This window comes from Pezoporus wallicus, unplaced genomic scaffold (assembly GCF_028554395.1).
Source record: "Pezoporus wallicus isolate ANWC-B61680 ecotype Strahan unplaced genomic scaffold, APGP_CSIRO_Pwel_v1 contig_14703, whole genome shotgun sequence".
In the NCBI taxonomy this organism is placed as follows: domain Eukaryota; kingdom Metazoa; phylum Chordata; class Aves; order Psittaciformes; family Psittacidae; genus Pezoporus; species Pezoporus wallicus.
In genome coordinates, this window is record NW_026635616.1 from 1,024,516 (window position 1) to 1,046,159 (window position 21,644).

Below are 21,644 nucleotides of genomic sequence, written 5' to 3' on the forward strand. Positions count from 1 at the left end.
GAGTTACTGTCATGGAATGATCTTGCTTTCCCTAGGAAAAAAAAAAGATGTTCTGCTCAAGTTTATGGTTTACAGGAGAAAGGGTAAGGAGAGTGGAAAATGGGAAACACTGGTTATCCCTAGCTGTGAGTCACGGAAGTGCCCATCAGCCTTTATGCATCTCCTCAAATGAAGATGAAAAGGATGATTCCTCTTCTAATCGACTGCCTTTGTCATTTAGGCTATTGCACAGTGCTTGACTGCCTTATTCTCCCCTTAAGGTGTAGTAACAATGCATATCATTGCAGAATGAGGCTGCCCATTCATTAAGCACACAGTGAATATTATGGTGTACCTCACCGATTGCTGTGCTGCTTCTGACTTGTCTCCCGGTGTAGTTTAAGGCACTGCTTTTTGCGGATGAATATGTTACCTAAAGTGGGGCTAGTATTCTCCTGCCTATCTTCCCATGTGATGCAGTAGCAGTGACTAGCAGTTCCTCCTTAGGGAAACGCAGGCTGCTATGGGATATAGTACTTAAAAGTCTGCATGACACAGATCAACCCTACCTAAGTCATGTATTTTCTCCTGATGAAGCCTCGAGAATGACAGTTGCTCTGGACTTCCTGTGTAATCAGTGAGAAGAAACGGGCATTTCCACAGCATGATTCAGGATTCCTCTGCTGGTGATTCATTCTCTTTTTCTCTACTGCATGTTTTGAAAAGGAAGTTGCATCTTGCTGGTCTGCAAGTCCCAGATAGATGCCTGAAAGCATCAGGAAGAGGGTCAAGCCATCAGCAGCAGCCTGTGAGCAGACAGGCTTATGACTGGGGTTTCTAACTGCTTTTCAAATGGCTGAGAGTTTGATAGCAGTGGAAATCTTGGCTACAGCAGCAGTGCCAGTCTTCAGCTAAATTTCCTGACCTATGGTTGTCGCACTGCAGGCTGGAGCAAACTTTTCCCCTTCTCTTATGGCAGAGACAAACCATGAAAACTAGTTGTAAACATCCCCTTTTTGAGGGAGCTGAGTAACTTTGATCTTTCTTTGCCTTGCTGGCAGGTTATAAAGCAATTTAAAGGAGCTGCAATTGGATGTCAGTACAGTCTGAAGTCTCTGAATGCGTTTAAAAGAAGCATTTGTATGGAGGCCCTTATGCAGCTGAAAATCTCAAGAATTTGGCCGAAATGTCAGCGTCGGAAGATGGCAGATTCCTGTGCAGTGAGATGTTTGCTGGGTCACTGCTTTATCTTTGGCAGCTGCTTTTCCACTTGATATCTTCAGCTGTTTTTGAGGCTTTTACAAAGAATAATTATTCATTTCATGAAATGGATCTACTTCACCCACCCAACAGGGCACCAATTCACGTATTTCACTGGCAACATCCCGTTGTTATCAGAGCTGTGTTCGCTTCTGCAAGGTTGCATTCACTGAGACGGTGGAACTTCCTGGGCCATGGTTTTGTTCCATGATTTACTGATGCCTGGGGTGACTGTTTTCAACTGTTCCTGTGGAAACGCTAGGCTCACCAAGCTCTTCGGGAGGTGAAAACAACCTGAGTTTTCCTGTTTTCTGCTGGCAGTGAGCTAATATAGTTGCTTCAACTATCTTTCCACAAGAATATGAGGCTTTCTACTGACAGCCTATAGATAGGTGAGAACTTTATTGTGTCCCGTTTCAAGCAGTGTTTTCTTATTACCACGTCAGATTGCTGTAGAAGGCAGTAGTGAATGGAGTGGATTTTAGCTTTCTACAAGGTAAAATTCCACAAAATAAAGCTTTCTCAGGCATTAATTACATGAGGTCGGGATACAACCTAAAGGTTTTTCACTGGTAGGGGGTTTTTTAAAGTGCTCCATGTGTTCATGAAGGAGGTTTCACTGCAGGCTACTGGAGTTCAGATTAAGCACACATTCTGAGAGTTTGAACATGTTCATTTGCTCTCTGCATGAGGTAACACCTGAATACACTCGCATGCTACTCTGCACCCACGGGCCAATCATGTTGGGATGTGCTTCTGGGTGCTTACATATGCAGACCGGTTGTTCACTGGGAGATGTGTTCCACTCTGTTCAACTTCCACATCAATGCGCAGTGGCACATGTAACCAGAAAAGGCTGATGGATTTATGACATTCCAGAGTTTACAGAAGGAGAATGTTGAGAATACATAGAGAAAAATGAGGAAGGGCTTATGGGGTGCACGCAGTATGTTTTGTTACTCCAAGTGGCATAATGGAGACCATGGGACAGTCGAGACTCTTCGTGTTTGTTCTGTGTCCAAAGAATAGTTCAGAGTTACGCCTGTACTTAACCCAGTTTTAAAGAGTTATCTATTTCTTTTCAGTGTTGCAGAGTATGAGCTAGAGTATGCATATGTTCTAATTAACTCACCACATTTTTTGAGCATGATCTTCTAACCTGCTTGGCCATTAACCTGGCTAGCTACCAGGAGAACTTTCAAACTGTTGACTCATATTGCTTCCATATGTAACTTAAACCACCTTTTCCCACACTGGAGACAGCTCGAAGGTTAGCTGCGTTTTCTTTTCAAGGCAGGGAACAGCATATTTTGAACTGAGTCAACACACACAAGTAAAGGAAGTAAATCTAAGCTGTTATTAACTCTTGGGGGTCTAATCTCATGTTTTCTGTAATCTTTCTTGGGTCCAAGTCAGGAAAGACCAACAAGGATATTTGTGCTTCTCTTCCCCATGAGGTTCAGTACCCTTCAGCATACATAACCATGGCTTATTTTTTTTCCATTTCTGCATCTTTGTGAGGATGGATCTTCACAGCTGCCATTACTTTTATGCCATCCAGTGATCTAGGGGCATTCATTGCTCTCTGAGCATGAGACCTGATGTGAAGGGGATGTGACTAATTGTGGGAAAAGACATGTAGGCTTCAAGCCATGTCATGTTATACATATATATAGGTGAAGCCTATATGTGGTTGGAGCTCCTGTTCATAGGTGGAGCCCATGTTTTGTCATTCACCAAAGGAGGGGTGATGGCTAGTAGAACCACTCCACAGAGGGACTCAGAGTGGTGCTCTGTAGTGTTGTCCCTCTGATTTTGCTGTCGAGACAGATGATGCTTTGCATTTAAAAGCCCTGGCAACTCAGAGTCCTGCACCAGAGCTATGTGTGTGCCCAAGGTGAGGAGAAAAAGCCCTGGGAGCCTGCGTGCGAATGGGGGAGCCCATGTTAGCAGGAAGGTGATGGTGAAGGCAGGAGTTGTGTGAGACTTTGCTGGCATTTTTTTCTCACAGACTGCACAAAAAAGCCGAAGGAAGTTTTAGCAAGAGGGATTTTTCTCATAGGCTTTGATACCCGTTTGACCCGTGGACTCTACTGATGAAGAGGCAATCTGGGTTGAGTTCCAGCGTTACCACCATTAAGGGAAGTTATATCCTTCCTCGGGGCCCTCTTTTCTGACTGCAGTTTGTGGGTTTTTAATCTCTTCTGGCAGTGGGATGGCAGATGAGAACACTCATTGTCCTTTATGGCATTTAAGACCTATATATGAAAAGCAGTATGTGGCATTGCTGCAGTTCACCTGCCTGGCTCAGTCCTACCTTATTGTTTTAATGCTCAAAAAAGAAAGCAAAGCTCATAAGAAAGAATAGTCTCCTGTATTGTAGCCTTTGGCTCTCTGGAGCCAAATGCAAGAGTTTTGCTCACTTCAGGGCACACGAGCCCGTAGTTGAGCCTGTATTTAAGCTTAACTGTGCAAGCAGTCTGAAGGCAATAGGATTGCCATGTTGAACAATAACACTTTTAGCATGTGCTTAAAACCCAAACCAGATGGACACATGGCTTTTTTTCAAGGATGCACGGCTAACAAACTCTCCATTCCCAAATGTTTTATTCTAGTGTTTCTGTGCAGCATTGTGCTTGCAGTGAATGTTGCTTTTCAGCTGAAAACACTAAAATACAGATTATTCTTCTCCATATGATACGATTTTGATTGGTTTGCTTTACTTTTGCAATCCCACTCCAGCCTTTCATAAAGATGAATGCTCTGGTGGTGTCCCCAGGGCCTGGCTTTGCCGGACTCCAGCTTGCAGAGACCAAACATGGCCTTTGAGACAAAGGGCTTGGAAGACAAGAGAATATCGCTTCCCCCATGTATTTTTTCACTCCAAAAGGCATGTTGAAGTTCTGTGCTGTATAATTCTTCGGGTATTTGGATTAACTCTGATAAAATTATAGGTGGTTGTAAGGGAGTTTATTGTGCTTATAAATTGTAGTGGGGCTCCCTGTAATTTGTTATAATTAATTCAAGAGTTCAAGGGCAGAAAATGGGGATCAGGTTGTGGCATGCCTTCCTTTCTTGCTAAAGCATGCCATTACTGGCCTTTTGATTTCAGGTTTAACTTTGTGTTTGTGGGTTTATTTGAACTTGGAGGATCCAGAAAGTATAACAGACTTAACAAAAAGTGCAAGCACAGAGGACGGACCTGCTGTGGTTGGGGGGGTTCCTTTTTAAACATCGAGACATTGGTGGCTATTGTAAAGCTGCATCTGCCGGCGAAGGCTCTCACGGGAGGAGCAGCGCGTGGTTTCGAAGGCTTATGTCATGTCTGTGGGCTGCAGCAAGGCCTGGGTGCGTGTCCGTGCTTGTGGCCCATCAGGAATGGCAGGAGCACAAAAACACTCTCGGAGCACTTCTTTACAATCCAGGCTCTGGCTGTCACTCCCAAGGAGAGTGCCCTGTGAGGCTGTTGTCGAAGGGTTTCACTAGCCATCTAGTTCACGCTGGACACCAAAGAGGCACAACACTTGATAGCAGGCTATGCTGCAAGCAGCTGTTTATATAGGAGAGGCTGTAAAGTGTGTGTTACCTTCCTAAACAATCCCATGTCAGATTGCAAAGCATATATGTTGGTGGAAATCTGAAATTATAATGGACTGCCTTTCAGGGAATGCATGTGAACAGCCAACCTTGTAGGAGTAAACTGATGAAACAGAGGTGGTAAAGAGCAGCTAAGCAGTGCAAAATTCTCATCAGACTGGTTTTAGGTGCACAAAGGTTCTCCTGTTTTCTAGTATCCTTAGCCAGGGGTTGCCTTCGTAGCTGGACCTTAACCTTTGGAAGACATTGGCCTTTGGCAGGAACTTCACTGGTCAGATGTGGTTTCACTGTGTGCCTCGTTACAGCTCAGAGAGGAAGGCACCATCAGTGCTGTGTATGATTTATCCTTATGCTCACTAATTGTGTATCAAAATAAATGGAAAGTGACTATCATTATGAAGCAAGCCTGTTTAGACAATCCTCTTTGCTTCCCTTCAGCTATAAACTGTTGCTTTTAAAGAGATCAAGTGATGTGGATGTAGGTGATATGAAGTGTATTTTGATCTGTCCTGCGTGTGGAAATGATGCTAACCCAGCATTGTTCTGTCTCATTAGGAAGGGGAAAAGGGATGACACATCTTTCCATGTATTCCATTTATTTTATTTTTAGTTTCGGGTATGTTTTCCATCCAGCAGCCAAAGGACACCAGGCTGTAGGCAGTTGGGTTCTGCTTTTGAACAACCTCACTTCTCAGTTACCTGAAGCTAACCTTGACCTACCTTATAAGGTTGTTATGATCAAGGAGTTCCTACCCTAGAAACTGCTATCACTGTGTTTTTACTATTGGCATTGACAGTTTGAGCCTCTGAAGGAATTTCCTCCTGCATGCGTGACAAAGGCTCTTTCATCTCCTTCCCTTTTTTTCCTGGCAAGTCTGCTGATCCTTCTGAAGGTCTGTAAAAGGGTGTGGTAGACTCGTTCTCAATAATACCCTTCCAAAAATATTACCCTATAGTAGTGAAAGCCCAGCCGTTGCTTTTTATGTTCTACCACAAATCCCAGATAAATGGCTGTTGTCTAGTACTGAGAAACATCAGGCTTCTGCTGGGAGAAAGGGTAATGAAATTCCAGAGGAGTAAGCTGGAGATGTTCCCTTTATCAACGCCATCTGCATCTTTTACAATGGCAGAGACAGGGCTTTAGCGCTGCGTTACTGACGGTGACATCACCAATGCATATGCTCTTCTTTTAAAGTGCCTTTAGATTAAGATGTGCTGATTGAATCCTTGCATCTAAAATATGTTTCAGCATGCTCAAGCCCAGAAATCATAACACCGTTTTTGCCAATACACTGGATGTTGTATCTGAAAAGACCAGTCTTGTCTGCCTGCCTGCCTTTCTTGCCATATAAAATCCAGTCTAAGGTTGCAGTTGGTTTTATTGCAGTATATTGAATGATCCACATGAAATAAGCCCCATTGAGTAAGTAGAACTTTGGATTGGGACATGGGAACAAAACCTAGATCTCCCAACCCTGCCTTAGTTTCCTGCTTGTCTTTGCACAAGTAACTTCACCAGCCATTTACGCGGATACTTGACTTATAAAATGAAGCTAATGATCATTAATAGTATTTAAGGTACCGCTTTCTCAGAAAAGCAACCAGAATTAAATATTATGATTATCTCAAATACGTAATAAATAACCTTTTGGCCATTATCCATTAGTTGCTTTGCCATTGAATAGCTGAGCCATTGGCTCATCTAACTTTAAAGGCTGAGAAAAAATGAAAACCCCTGTGTTTACAAATGGGTTTCTCTTTAAAAGGTAGCATATCAGTATCTGTAGATTCCTGTTGCTAAATAGTATCAAAGTCAAAATCATGGCAGGTTTTAAGGTGTGAGATGAACAATGGACACATCAATATCAAAGCTAATGCTTAAAGTAATTTTCCTAAGCGATAAACGGCCTCTGTTCTGGAGAAACTGCTTCCCCTGTGGGTAGACCATTGCAGGAGTGCACATTGCAGCATCTCTGCTCAGCAGTATGTTATCATACTAAGATAAACCCAAGTGAGCTGTTGGACTGTTGCTGTGATTTAGTGAGATTTTGATTGCGTTCCTAATTTTAGAAGATCATGTTGTAGTCTAATGGCAGTGTGTTTTTAAAGTTGGAAAAGAGCTGAAAGTCTGGAGCTAAACCACTTGTGGGCCAATCTGCTTCTCCTTTGAGCCTTAAAAACCCGTAAATCAGTTCTCTTTTCCGCCAGAGAAGAAGTTAAACTACATAGCTATGCAGTTATCCAATAGATAGGCTTGATGCCAAAAGGGTGCCTAATGAGTTGTAAAAAAGTTAGTCATGCCAGTAATTGCATCATTAGGCATGATTTTAAAAGAGTTGTACCTCTTGGGTAACTCATACGTGTTTTGTAGTGCTTTGTTTCTTTTCACATATACTCAAGGTAAAGATTTGTTGGTATTGAAACTGGAATGTAATTGTTCAAACTGGCTTGAAGTTGCCAGAAAAACTGATTGATTTAAGAGAGAAGTTTCAGTGTTTCCTGCTGCACGAGAGATAATGAGACTGTTCCAAACCCTTCCTGTCCCTGATGTACAGAGAGGGAAAGTAAAACCAAGGGAAAATAATGCAGACCGATCACAGTACAGCAGTCAAACAGTATTGATCCTTACTGACTGATCCTGTCACCTTTTTGTATATAGATCTATGTATGTGTATGAAATACCATAGAGTGGTTTGTGTTGAAGGGACCTTAAAGCTCATCCAGTTCCAACGCCCTGCCACGGGCAGGGACACCTTCCACTGGAGCAGATTGCTCCAAGCCCCGTCCAACCTGGCCTTGAACACTGCCAGGGATGGGGCAGCCACAGCTTCTCTGGGCACCCTGTGCCAGCGCCTCAGCATCCTCACAGGGAAGAGCTTTGCTTAAGAGCTTATCGCAGTTGGATGCTGCTTGGTTACTAATGCTGGTGGGCCTGATAATATGGAGTAATTATTAATGAAGTATTTGCCTTGTTAGCTCTCCATGGAAGTCACCAGTAGGAACAATGTGAAGATGCAGGGCACTAGTTCAGTTACTCTGCACGACTAACTCATAGTTTCCTTTTGTAAATCTCATAGCAGCCTTCCAGTATCTGAAGGGGGCCTATAGGGATGCTGTGGAGGGACTCTTCGTTAGGGACTGTAGTGATAGGACAAGGGGTAACGGGTTAAAACTTAAACAGGAGAAGTTTAGATTTGATATAAGGAGGAAATTCTTTCCTGTGAGGGTGGTGAGGCACTGGAATGGGTTGCCCAGGGAGGTTGTGAATGCTCCATCCCTGGCAGTGTTCAAGACCAGGTTGGACGAGGCTTTGGGTGATATGGTTTAGTGCGAGGTGTCCCTGCCCATGGCAGGGGGTTGGAACTAGATGACCTTAAGGTCCTTTCCAACCTTAACTATTCTATGATTCTATGATCCTTTAATTTCTCTGCAAAGATCTTGCTTCTAATATTGATCAGGCCAGGTTCTACGTGGCTTGTGGTACCTGAAACAGTGGTCATTGAAAAGAACAGAAATCAGTAAAATTGAGTTATTTTCTGTATATCTAGAACAGCAGCAGAGGTTATACATCAGACAAGGTACAGGGCAGGGTACAATGAATTCAGTGCCGCAATACGAACACCCATGTTCTTCAATTTGAGGTGACAGGAGAACAAATAGGAATCCTGATCCTGGGAGGTCTGTGTGCAATTATATGGGCAAATGGGAGTTTCTCTACATTTACACAGCTGTGGCTGAGTCTGAATCTGGGTGTTGGAATTAAATGTTAAACCAGTACCTTTATCTCCTGCTTGCTAGCAGTATGCTAGAGGGAAAAGAACCCAAATAGCATGGATTGCTAAAATTCAGGTGTTTATTCTGAATTTCAGATGTTGTCTCCAGGTTGTCCATTTGAAGCTTATTTAGTTTACAAAAAGTACACTTTTTTATGCAATAGAAGCAAATATAGAATCATAGAATAGTTAGGGTTGGAAAGGACCTTAAGATCATCCAGTTCCAGCCCCCCTGCCATGGGCAGGGACGCCTCACACTAAACCATCTCACCCAAGGCTTTGTCCAACCTGGAACACTGCCAGGGGTGGAGCAAATATACTTTTAGTGTTTTCTATATTGGCTAAAAAGAGTTTTGGGAAATGATATAATTATGGCTTTGTTCAGACTTGTCCACTCCCATTCCCCTTGGAATTGGCTACAGGCTGGCAAAGTATAGTAGCCTTTATTGTATTGAGTATGCAACCGTTCTGCAAAAGATGTTTAAGCCAAAACGGGCAATGAAGGTGAGAGATTTCAGCTCTCAGACCACTTGGTTATGGCGGTATCTCTTCTGCCCCTAGTATGCCACAGTGGCTCTGTGATTAAAGCTTTATAAGTCTTAATTTTGAATTTCTTGTCTTATTTGGGGGTGCAGATTGCAAACTTCTGTTCAGTTTCCATATGCTTCTCCAACTAAACCACCTAATAGGAGGCTTATGAAACATGCTTTTATCTGCTGTTCTGGAACTGCTTTCCTTAGTGAATCTATAGCTGAAGCATTTGTAGAATGTTTGATTTCCCTCAAATTATAGATCTACTTTTGCAACCCAAGCGAACAAAGAGCAGTCTCAGCTCACATAGTGACACCTGGGCTGGGGCAACCCCAGGCACAGCTACAGGTTGGGCAAAGAAGTGATTCAGAGCAGCCCTCTGGAGAAGGACTTGGGGGTGTTGGTCGATGAGAAAATGAACATGATCCGACTTCAGTGAGCGCTTGCAGCCCAGAAAGCAACCGTATCCTGGGCTGCATCAAAAGGAGCGTGACCAGCAGGTCGGAGGAGGTGATCCTGCCCTCCACTCTGCTCTTGTGAGACCTCACCTGGAGTATTGTGTGCAGTTCTGGTGTCCTCAACATAAAAAGGACATGGAACTGTTGGAACAAGTCCAGAGGAGGCCACGAGGACGATCAGGGGACTGGAGCACCTCTCGTATGAAGACAGGCTGAGGAAGTTGGGGCTGTTCAGTCTGGAGAATAGAAGGCTGTGTGGAGACCTCAGAGCAGCTTCCAGTGTCTGAAGTGGGCAACAAGGATGCTGGAGAGGGACTCTTCATCAGGGACTGTAGTGATAGGACAAGGGGTAATGGGTTAAACAGGGGAAGTTTAGATTGGATATAAGGAAGAAATTCTTTATTGTAAGGGTGGTGAGGCACTGGAATGGGTTGCCCAGGGAAGCTGTGAATACTCCATCCCTGGTGGTGTTCAAGGCCAGGTTGGACAGAGCCTTGGGTGATATGGTTTAGTGTGAGGTGTCCCTGCACATGGCAGGGGGGTTGGAACTGGATGATCTTGAGGTCCTTTCCAACCCTAACGATTCTCTGATTCTGTGACCCTTGTCACTGTCATTCCAGGGGAAGGACGAGGCTGGTACACACCATAGGTTTCTACCATGTTCTCCTTCACTTTACCTTGGCACTTCCATTAACAAAGGTGTCAGAGCCATAGCAGGTGATTGCTTTTCAGTACATTTGCCTGTTAAAGGTGTAAACGTCCTCCAGGAGGTTTTTCCTGATGGATATATTAGTTAATGTCAGATCACGAATTATATACGTGTTTTAAACTCTTACTGCATGTCAATTTGCATATACAATATAGAATGAATCCTAAACTTTTATTCTGCCCCAGTGTTAGTAAATGCAATGTTGTACTATAATGATGTAGAATATTCCTGTAAAGACTTTTAAATGTGACCTGTTTCTGACGGTCAGGGTGAAACACCCGTCAGTGGGCATCTTCCCTGTAAAGTGGGTGCTGTTGGTCTTTCCAGCCTAGTTGATTCTATGGTTCTATGTCTGCTGTCTGAAAACAGTTTCTCTAAAGCACTGGCAGCTCAAAGTGCAACTGAAGCCCATATCAATGTTTCTTTTGAAAGTCTTGGTTGTGGTATTTCATGCTGTAGTAACTCACGGACATACTTTTGCTGATGCTGCCTTTTTATGGCTTATCTATACCTTTATGGCAATTTGGTTGAAATCATGGCTCCACTGAAGCTGGTGACAGACTTGACTAGGATGTCATTGTAAGATTTTACCTAGTTGTGGTTTTCATGTAGCCTCTTAACTTTGTGGGGTTTTAACAATAGCTCTAACTTTATGGCAGATGCAGATTTTACTTTAGTTCTGCTGGACTAGGATATGTAACTCGTGCATGTGTATGTAGCATTAAGATAAATAACCTGCTTTTGGCATTACAAGTGTTGAAGACCGGATTCAGCAAACACTTGTTCACCTGCAACGTGACAAAGCAGCTTATGTCAAGTTTGTATGAACTGGGATTTAGGCGTTGCGAGGAAGTGGAAACAACCTGATTTGTCTCTTGGACAGAGCAAGTGTGAAACTTGGGGCTGAAGCATAGGGCCCAGGCTGAGAAGGCATGCGCTGGCTGCACTGCCTTCATCAGAGTTTAAAATCCCCTGAAGTTTTAATCTTTGTTAGGCCATGCGAAAGCCAAATTGAAGCCTTTTAAATGACATTATCTTTTTCTAACAGCTCCACGCAGAATTAAAGAGTAACATTTGTGGGCATAGTTAAGGCAGCATGGTCCCTGTAACGTGGGTGATGCTGCATAGAATCATAGAACAGTTAGGGTTGGAAAGGACCCTAAGATCATCTAGTTCTTTCCTATTGGGAAGGTGATTTTCACTCAAAGATCAGACTGGAATAGTTTCTTTGCTATTCCCAAAGGTTCAAACTATAGCCAGCTGGTTCAGCTATTGGTTGGGTGCGTGGGGCTGTGTGCATGCATGAAGTGTGGCTGCACTGGTACAATACTTCTACCTTTGGGCTCAGACCAGATGAGGATGCATGTTGGCTGCCACGGAACTGTGTTTCATCTGTGTTGGGGCAGGTTGCATACATCTGCACCAAAAGTTTAAGGTGATGGATGCGAGAGCATTACATCACTGTTACTCAACTATATAACAAAGCTGTCTCCACTAGACCTGATATGCCAGAGGGGCTGGTACCTATCCCTGGTGCTTTAGCCAGCTCTGCTGTGGGTCTGGTCCAGTTCAGTGAGTGGGAGGGATGCATGGATGGGGACAGTAACTTGTTAAGCCTTTTTGTGGAAAGCTTATTGTTTGCCTTAATCCACTCTATTGCAAATGTAAGGTGAAACGTGCAAGTCCTGTTGCTGTGGTTAAAACTGACATAGTTTTCTTGTGACTGGTTATTGCAGATATTAGAAGCTGGTTTTGCTTGATTTGTGTGTCTGAATTGTCCTCACAGATGCGAGGGGCCAACTAAAAAAAGCTTTTATATGGGCCATAGTTCGAGTGGTGTCAGTAGGCTAAAGTATATTGCTAAAATTGTGTTTCTTCTATCAAATGGTGACACTGGAGCAAAACCAATTAAAAGAAATATGGAACAGCTGCTTTTTGTATTGGTGATTGCATGGTTCTTGGTAACCTCTACAAGACTGATGGAGGAGGTAGTCCCAGCAAAATGTCTCTCTCCTATGTGGACTAGGGAACGCAAATCAGAACTTCTTCCTTTCCTTTTCATCCACCTGGAAGCATTGCACCCATTGTAGGGATCATATTGATTTGTTCTGGTAATGTGGAACATCCAAAGCCAGGAGCAAACTGCTGTTTTAGCAGCCTGACCTGTCTGTGGGGGTGCTTTTCTTACTTTCAGCTGTCTCTGTGCTTAGAAAATGTACAAAGATGTAGATGTTCTCATTTGTGCTGTTTGTGTTTGTTTGTAGATACCAGTATTACCTACAAGTGAAAAAGGATGTTCTTGATGGCCGGTTGCTTTCTTCATTGGAGCAGGGAATTCGACTAGCTGGTTTGGCAGTGCAAGGTAAGATGGCATGACCTGATAGCCCCTTTTCCAACACTGGCATTTTTGGTTTGTTGTGTATGTTTTATATGTTGAGTGGGCACTAGCTAAGGCCTCGTATTACTCCTACTCACAACAGCTGGGTTTTCTATCGATTTGAGAGTGCATAGGTGGACTGCTGTCGACGAAACACACCCTCAGGGAGGGAATGCTGGACCACATCACAGTGTGCAGCTTTCCTCTGTCTAAAAATCCATGTAAGTGAATCTGAACAAAGCTCCAGTTCTTCGAACCCCAACCACGGAGCACTTTGCAGTAATGAATTTGCTTTATGTTCTCTGGTTTGAAATGTAATTACATCAAAGAGCAGAGCAGCAGCTTTAATTTTGCCTTTAATTAAAAACTTGTTTTGCTGTATAGTGCTATCTGAAATACGAAAGAACACATGACCGTAATGGTTCTGTGAGTTATAAAATAGTAATAAACTACTTCTTACAATGTGATTTTTATTCTGAGCATCCTAAGGACATCAATAAAAGTGGGATCGTAGAATGTGTATGGGCAGAGGAAGAAGCCCTGTATTTGGAGAATACCTTAGTCAGTCAGTCATAGACTGAAAAGTAGAGTTTCAGTGATCATGCTCTGGGCATATCCTCTAATGGGGGGGAAGGGGGAAGTAAATAGCAAACATGAAGATCAGATTCTTAAAAATTAAAGGCTCAATGGAGAGTAATGCTGATATGATCTTAGAGTAGTAGAAATTCCATTTTTGTACCTTAGTTAAAAATTGAAGAAAAAATGTTTCTTGTCACATCCTGAAATGTTCTTTTAATAAAGGGAGATCTACGTATTAGATTCAATACTAAACCTTGCAGTTTAAGTAAATGATGTTTTCCAGTGTGTAAGTTTGGGATGAGTATGTTTCACTGGCCCTGTGGGTTTTTTGGAGCTTTTTGCTGACTTTGAGAGTGAGTCAGTCTTTGTGGTCAGTTTGAAGTAATCACTGTGATTCTGAAACTTCTACATAATCTCTTATATTTCAGAGCCCGTTGCATCAGAACGCTGCAACTAATCTTGTTTGCTTTATTCCTGACCTTGTATTACTCCCTTTGTCCTTTGCATGTGATGCAACTGAAGATAGGTGAAATACTTCTTTCTTTTAAACTTACAGGCTCTGTTTCATGTCCATTTGGAGCTCTTTCTGTTTATGTTAAAACATAACTCTGAGGTGAAAACAAAATGAAACTGCATTTTTGGCATCCTGCAATACGTGAAATTGTCTCGAAGCTTTGAAAGAATGTTTAGATAATGTGATTTATGGTGGGGGTTTCCAACTTCTATTATATGAGAATCTCGTAGATGGTGTTTGATCCAGTTCAACTAACATAAAATAAGAACCTCCTGGCAAGGTATTCTTTTGATACAAGCTGTTGTGTATTTAACAGATAGATACATGCAGGTTTTGGTTTGTAATTTTTAATGCAGTTTAGCCTTTAGGAAGCGTTTTCAAAACTCCACAGTTTCAAGGATATTTAGACAAGAATCCTCAGCCCAACATAGGAGTGTGAGCATGGAGACAAGTACCTCTTCAAGAGATTTAGAAGTAGAAAAGCAAGTAGAAAGATTAGACTGGCACTGTTCCTGTACTGTTACATTGATTGCAGAAGGGTAAGACCTTCCTTCCTCTGCCCCCCCAAACTATGTTGGTTGTTGGCCATTTTTAATACAGTTGTCAAGAGGACTTTAGCCCCTATGCTGTAAAACTAAGCAACTTTTGTACAGGTATGTAGAATTGTACCAGAGGCAGGTTAGTTTTTGCCTGGTCAGGATTGGAAAAGCTGGGGAAGCAGAAGTGTGCACCGTTTTTCAAGAGGCTGAGCAATCCCAGCCTTGTTAGATAGTGGTATTAGTGCACAAAGGCTACAGAAAATCCTGCCCTGCTGATGGTTAAGCATTGCAAATGGTCATAATATTACGGATCAAAAGGGAGAAATTACTTGTTGGCTGTTATTTGATCTCTGGTAATAACACTATTATTTTCAGACCACCATGTTAAAAGCTGAAATGCAAGCAGAAATCTTTGTTCTAGGTTGTGGCTTCAGAGAGAACTCGCCCACTTGAAATGAAGCATCTGTGCAAAGGTTGAGTGCGGTCTTAACATGTGTGGAAAGTACTAAAATGAGTAATTGTGTTATTTTGTTTTTCCAGCGGATTTTGGAGACTATGATCAGTTTGAATCTCACGACTTCCTCCGGGAATACGTCTTGTTTCCTATGGTGAGTTCCTTATCCCCGTCTTTTGGGGTCTTTGACAAAAGATTTCTCCATGCCTCGCAGAGGGGTTTGTTGATAACAGAGTAAAAGCACCAGCTCTGAACCATTAATAGTGGAAAAAATCTTTGCTGCCCCAAACCTGCAATATACTTGATTGTATCTGAATGAATATGTGCTATGGAAACTCAGCCCCTTTTTAGTCCCTTTCCAGTTACGCCTCTACTAGGCATAGGTGTCAACAAGCGGACTTCTTGAATCAAAAAAGAATGTGTAGCTGTTAAAAAAGGTCTATATTAACAGTACTACAATACGAGTAACATGGTGTAATGAAAGGGATATGAGGGCTGCTGGTGTAGTAAATGTGTCACAGGACAAATCATACAGCCCTCCCTCGAGAGAATGTGGATTTACATCACCTGACTATTAGACTGAAGTGAAGCATGAATTAGGTCTTCTCAAAATGCTCTCTAAGGACTGTACTGTATATTTGTTTTAAACTTCCATTGGAAACTAGCAAATAACTTGAATCCTGAGGGAGGTGGTTTAGGTCACTAATGATGTTAGTTTGTACTGACAAATGCCAAGCACTTGCAAACCATAACATCGAACCTCTCTGTGATAATGGATTAGAGGAGAATTTAGGGAAAAATAAAAGCCTGCTGAGGTTAAGGCTGACTTTATCCTAGAGGAACAAATCCATCAGCACGACTCCTGAGTGTAAGTTTCATAAAATGGAAAAGATCATGGAATTCTTTGTAACTGGAAGAAAAGTCTGGAGGTGGGGTGGAGTTCCCATGCCCCGAGTGTAGCTGCCTACAAGTGAAGGCATCTGGTTTCCCTCCGCAATTAGTGGAGCGGTAAAGGGAGAATGATTCATCTCGTTGTAATTTGCAGGCTTGAGAAAGGCACTTCCCGAAGCATTTCTTCCCATTTACCAGCACTGTTTGTACAAGAGCTGCAGCAGATAGTCCATTCTTGAGTCTAAAAAGGTGACAGCAACAGTATCATGAGGAGAAAGTGCAATTTTGAGCTGATAGAATTCAGTGCCACCTGGAAAACAGTCAGCAGGAAGAAGGGAAATTAAGGAATGTATAGAGCGTGGATTATGCCTTGTCTAGCTAGAATGTGGCTTCAGTATTGACCTTTCACAAGAAATGTGTTAGCCTGACTGGTGGAGCAGGATTCCTTTGGTAGGCATCCTTTATCTATTGATAAGCAATTGATGAACTCGTGTGTAGTTGATGACTTAGGAAGTTGTGTTCGATAGCCTAAGTGGAAAGGACGGCTGGGAATGCAGACAGAGAAATGTGTTAAGCTGTCACTTTGTAAATTACTGAACTTCTGCAAAGCTTTTTCAATACATTGATACTATTTTCTATTCAGCTGCTGCTGAATTCAATGAGATCAGCAAAGATCTACAGTCTTCAGAAGCCTGCTCTTAAGCCAACTCTTTCTCTAGACGTTCTCTAACTGCCTTGTCTTTGCTCTTCCTGGGAGGAGTGGGTAACGTAATAGTAAATATTTCACTGCAAGTTCAGTGACTGTTGCTAAGTGCTGCAGATATAAACTAGTCCTGAAGCAAGTGGGAGGATTTGGGTGAATCTCGGGCGCAGAAAGAGCCTCCAACGAGAGCGCTGCTATAAATTCATTAGTGAAGCGAGCTGGTAGGTGAGGGGAGGGGCAGCTACATTTGTACTGTTTGATCTTGCGAGGCTCCAATGTGTGTCAAATGGCATTTCTTGAGCAGGGAAAAGAGCAAAGTTATGTACACAGTACACCCCACAGGTGTGTAGCTGTGCAGAGGCATGTACCATTGCCATTTTTCATTAGCATGCTACCCCTTTCACATTTTTGTGTGGCAGAAGCAAATAGGAGAGAGGAGGGCCCCAATGGGCAAGAGGCAGGCAGTGGATTTCAGTACCGTATGTGCAGCCTTAAGGCTTTTAAATGCAAAAAGAAGAACTTTGAGGTTTTGCAAGAAAGCTTCTCGGCTTCCTTTGGGTTTTTTCTTGGCCTTGAATTTATGAGCACGTTTCCTTTCTTAACCTGCTCCCAGTTATGTCTGAATTGTTGCTACTACATAGAATTAAATTCGCAGGAGAGAAAAAAGTCTGCTCAGAAGCGCGTTGCAAACATAAAGTAGATTTTGTTACAGATTGAAGAGGTAGCAAAACTCAGTGGGGATTTCATGGAGATTAAGGGGTACCTGCAGGACTACAATACCCATGACTCCATTTTCCATGGTCTATGCGTTAATTTTGGCCTGGCTTAAAAGGTAGATACTAATTTGTAGACTTCCAAGTGGTTTTAAAGACTTGTTTGGTCCTTATCCAGGGAAAAATTCCTTGTCTGTGCTCTCTATTTTGGAATAATAAATATCTTAACCTTATTTTCAACAGTATCTTTTTATCCTCCCCCTAAAAGACATAAAAGAAATCAGACTCTTGTGTTCTCCTTGCATGGTTTCAGCATCCCTGCTCTGAATTTTCAATACAGCTGGCGATAGGGTCTCTGTCTCTGAAAGACCTGGAAGAGCACGAACAGGAAACGATCCTGAAACATCTGTCATAGTTCCTGATTCGCATTTTGTCGTCCTTCTCTTTGGATGACTTTTTGATGCTGCTTCATATCCTTACAGGATTGGACCCAGGATGAAGCTGTCTTGGAGGAGTTGACTCAAAAGGTTGCTCAGGAGCACCGAACTCACAGGTAAGTTTGACGTGTTAAGGTTTGGATTATTCGTTGTCATCATTCTCCTGGTACTTCCCTTCTTCCCTGTGTTTTTCTGGCAGGAGCAAACTAGCCTGTCTTCGTGTTACTATTATGCTGTGTCTCATTGAGGTTTCTAATTAGTCTGTTGCAAAAGATTATCAGCCTCTTGTGAACACAACATGGCTAAGGAACTTAATCCCAAATAAACAAGCACCTGCACCATAAGGTTTAATAAGCCTGTGTAACACTACTTGCACTAGGGAGTAGACTCCTTTCTCTTCTTGGTTTTGTGTAAATCCTCCTAGTGAAAGACACTGTGACTTAAATCAGGGGGAAACTGAAGGTCTGGCAGGGTTTTCTCTCATTCCAGAGAGAGGGGGGAAACATGCTCTCAGTGGAATGGAAAAGAAAATAACAGCAGTTGGGTTTTAAGTCTCATTGTGGAAAAGATACAATATGGTGTTAATAATTAGTTGAGAATTAGGCTAGGAGGGGATGGATGTATTAGTGCTGCAGCACAAACACCTTTGTAAGCAGGCTTCTTTTGTGTCATCTAAGTGTTTTGGTGGTGGAAGGATTTGAGCCTCTAGAATGCTGTTCTTAATCAAATGCAGTGCCTGTACTTCACTGGAAATAGGCTCTTGTGTTAGCTTATGCATTTACATGTCAAGCTTTATTACATGAAACGCAATGGGAGTATTATGTGGAGGGTGCAGCACTCCCTATTGTATGACAGAAAAAGGTTGTAATGAGGAAAATAGGAGTCTCTGAGTATAAGTTCTCAGTCTTAGTTTCAATGCAAGCTTGGACCTTTGATGAAACCAAGGAGTTAGCTTCCAAGCTGGCCAGGAGCAAGCCTGGTTCTGTTCTGCTCTTTCTGCCATGGGCTGTGTGTGTGATCTTGGGTAACTCCCAGACTTGAAAGGAAAGATTTCTCTCCCCTGCTGTGCTCTTTAGTGCTATTTCCCTAACACAAAGGACATATACTTATCCTCACTTCAGCAGGTAGATCACATTCCACCTCCTTTCTGTCCCCTTTCTCCCAAGTATTTCTCTGGTTCCTATATTTCTGTTCCTAAGCTATGGTGAGGAGCAACGAGGAGGTAATAGTGGCTTTCTTTTGGAGCAACTTGCAGTCTATTCTGACCTGCTTTTGAGAACTGAAATCTGTCTGAATTCCTGAGCTGTGACAAGAGCGTGTGTAGACACGTGTGTAGAAGCTTTCGCCCACTTTGTTCTCCTATTGCAAAAGAGATTCTGCTCAATATTTGGATTTAGTGCCTGTGTTTTGGACTTGAAAATGTAGGTCTTCCCTTTTAAGTCATTTTAAGAAACTTCAATGGGTATATGTACTATGTATGCAAATTAGGACCCATTTGGCTCAAACTGGCTGTCCAAAACTAGACATAACCTGATGCAATGGCCCAGTGTTTTAATAAAGCATGGAAAATATTTGATGTGTGCTGAAGAAACTGAGTAACATGATCAGTTCAGTTTGTTTCTCCTGTAATTTGAACTGTGCTTTGTACCTTACCTGAGCAACATTGAGTACAAGTCCTCTTCTTTCTGATCCGAATGTGAAAAGCCGGTTTTTTGTGGTGCTTTTCTAGGCACCATCTCCAAAGTGGGTTTGTGAACCTCCCATTCTTTCTCTAGTGTTTTTTGTGTGCATGTAACATTGAACCGTTTGTTGCCTTTTGTTACTCTAATTGCAGTGGCATTACAGCAGCAGAGGCTGAGCTTATGTACATCAGTGAAGTGGAACGCCTTGATGGGTTTGGACAGGAAATTTTCCCTGTGAAGGTATGTTAGTGGATATTATAAAGGAACCTCTGAATCAAACGATGCAGAAGTCCGCAGCTTCCTTTGGAATACATGCAAGTTGTGTTTATCCAAAAGAGCCAGGACTTGCTTGACTGTTCTGGAAGGTGAAATGACTGCTGGTGGTTTGAATGGACATTGCAGCATGAGGGTACCTTAGGCCTGTAGTGTTACTTCTCTTCACCAAGATCCTTTTCACAGAAGAGGTTGCTGTGTGCTGGGGCTGCTCACTTGGGAAGCAGAGATGCTCCTTGTTTCTCTGAGTGCTGTCTGAGGAGATGAATCTCAGCTCTGGTTGTCTTTAACAGGCTGGGAAGATGAGAACATCTCTTGTCTTTCTAAGTTGCTGTTTACCAAGTATTAACTTCCCCTTTTCCTAGTTTCTTACATGTGCACACAAGTCCTCCACACATTTAAAAGTGGGGAGGGGGGGGATTGTTTTGTGTTTGCCACTTTTGCTTCCCTGGAAGCGCCTGTCTGCCATGGATGGGCTGCCTGGCCTCATGGAGCACATGCCACCAAGTTGTGCTGAGAAACTGAAAGCTGTTGGTACAAACATGACCCATGTCTCTTTGCACACCAACCCAGCCAGCAGAAGTGGTGGGCTGCAGGCAGTTCTCCTGCCAGTTAAAGATGACTTGGAATTTAAAAGCAAACCAAAATGCCACACCAAACAACAACCCTGTTCTGCTGAAGTCAGAATTGATCCTTTCTCCATCTCAGAGTTGGCCTGAAGGGGAGGAGCTCAATGGCAAAAAAGCCTTTTTACCTAACAATGAAAATTATGGAATGTTTATTGCCAATGAATGAAATCCATGTTTTCCTCAAATTAATTCAGATTAATGCTATATGATGCCAAAGTTTCTGTGTGGAATTGTCATCAGATATTATTGCATGTCAGTAAGATGAGCAAGAGAGAGTTTCTCTTACCTCTCTTATTCTAGAGTTTCTTCAGAGAGTTTCTGTGTTAGAATTGTCATTAGATATTACTGCATGTCAGTAATGTAGTAAGAGACTGGGTACTCTGATAGAAGGGTAACACCTTCCTGCAGTTTTGCAAAGAGCAGCATGCTGGCCTTGTAGGCAGCTAGAACAGTGTATAAAGGGGAAAATGAATGATTCCTCTTTTGTTCCTGTGAGAAACTGCTGCTAGAAACATGTTTTTCTTTCTATATAAATATTTGTATACCCATAGAATCACAGAATCAACCAAGTTGGAAAAGACCTTTAAGGTCATCAAATCCAACCATTCCCCAGCACTGCCAAGGCCACCACTAAACTGTGTAATATAAGGCCCTCGGCTACACGGTGAGTGAACACCTGCAGGGACAGTGACTCCAGTCCTGCCCTGGGCAGCCTGTTCCAATGCCTGAGCACCCTTTGGGAAGGAATTGTTCCTCAGTTCCATCTAAACCTGCCCTGGGGCAGCTTGAGGCCGTTTCCTCTTGTCCTATCATTTGTTAATCTGAGAGAAGAGACGTGCATGGGTGTGTATTTATACGTGTACAAATACATACATTTTCCCACTCTCTTTGCCTTCTTAAGCTGCCTCTGGAACAAGGTAGAGGAACATGCAGTCCTTTAATCAGACTAAACTGAAGACTGTCAGCCATAGGACCTCTAGGACTTGTAGTGCATGTGTAAGAATGCTGGTGTGTGCAGCACTGGGAATCAGTGCATAGGCAAAGGCTAGAAAACTGGCATCCATCATTTGTTTGCAAAGGCCTAACACTTAGATACAGGTGCAGATACTCTGCTGTTGCCTTGTGGGGATCAAGTACAGCAAGGCCAGGAGAACAGATCTATCAGTTAAAATGCAGGAGCACCCAATGGTTTCTAGAATTTGCTCAAGTATAGTGCATTAACTTCTCTCATGACCTTTTTTCTACCCGTTCTTTTTAACCACACCATGTTAGCATGATTTTTATGTCCCACTTTAACACGTGAACCAATTACCATATATGCAGCTGGGGGGGGCGGTGGCTGGTGGTGGTTCTGTTGATAAATGTAGAAAAATCTTTGTCAACAGCATTAAGCTTTTGGTGCTATAAAGAAATAGCATGGTTTTAAGGAATCAGCTGATTGCAAAATGGAACAGGAGAGCACTGATTTCAAACAGGCGCCCACAAGGAGACATGGGTGGTACAAAACCAACAGAACCTCTCAAAATCAATATAAGAGCAGTTGACC

At 42.7% G+C, this 21,644-nt stretch overlaps 1 protein-coding gene across 2 annotated transcripts in view; it reads left to right on the forward strand.

Annotated features, from left to right (window-relative positions):
* The window catches only part of PTPN14 (protein tyrosine phosphatase non-receptor type 14), a 121,574-nt gene that overhangs the window by 70,614 nt on the left and 29,316 nt on the right, over positions 1-21,644 (forward strand). For both annotated transcript variants that reach the window (XM_057397040.1, XM_057397039.1), the window contains exons 4-7: positions 12,572-12,669; positions 14,857-14,924; positions 17,560-17,630; positions 19,349-19,436. In XM_057397040.1, coding sequence (XP_057253023.1) covers positions 12,572-12,669; positions 14,857-14,924; positions 17,560-17,630; positions 19,349-19,436 — 325 coding nt within the window. The remainder of the gene's footprint in view (positions 1-12,571; positions 12,670-14,856; positions 14,925-17,559; positions 17,631-19,348; positions 19,437-21,644) is intronic.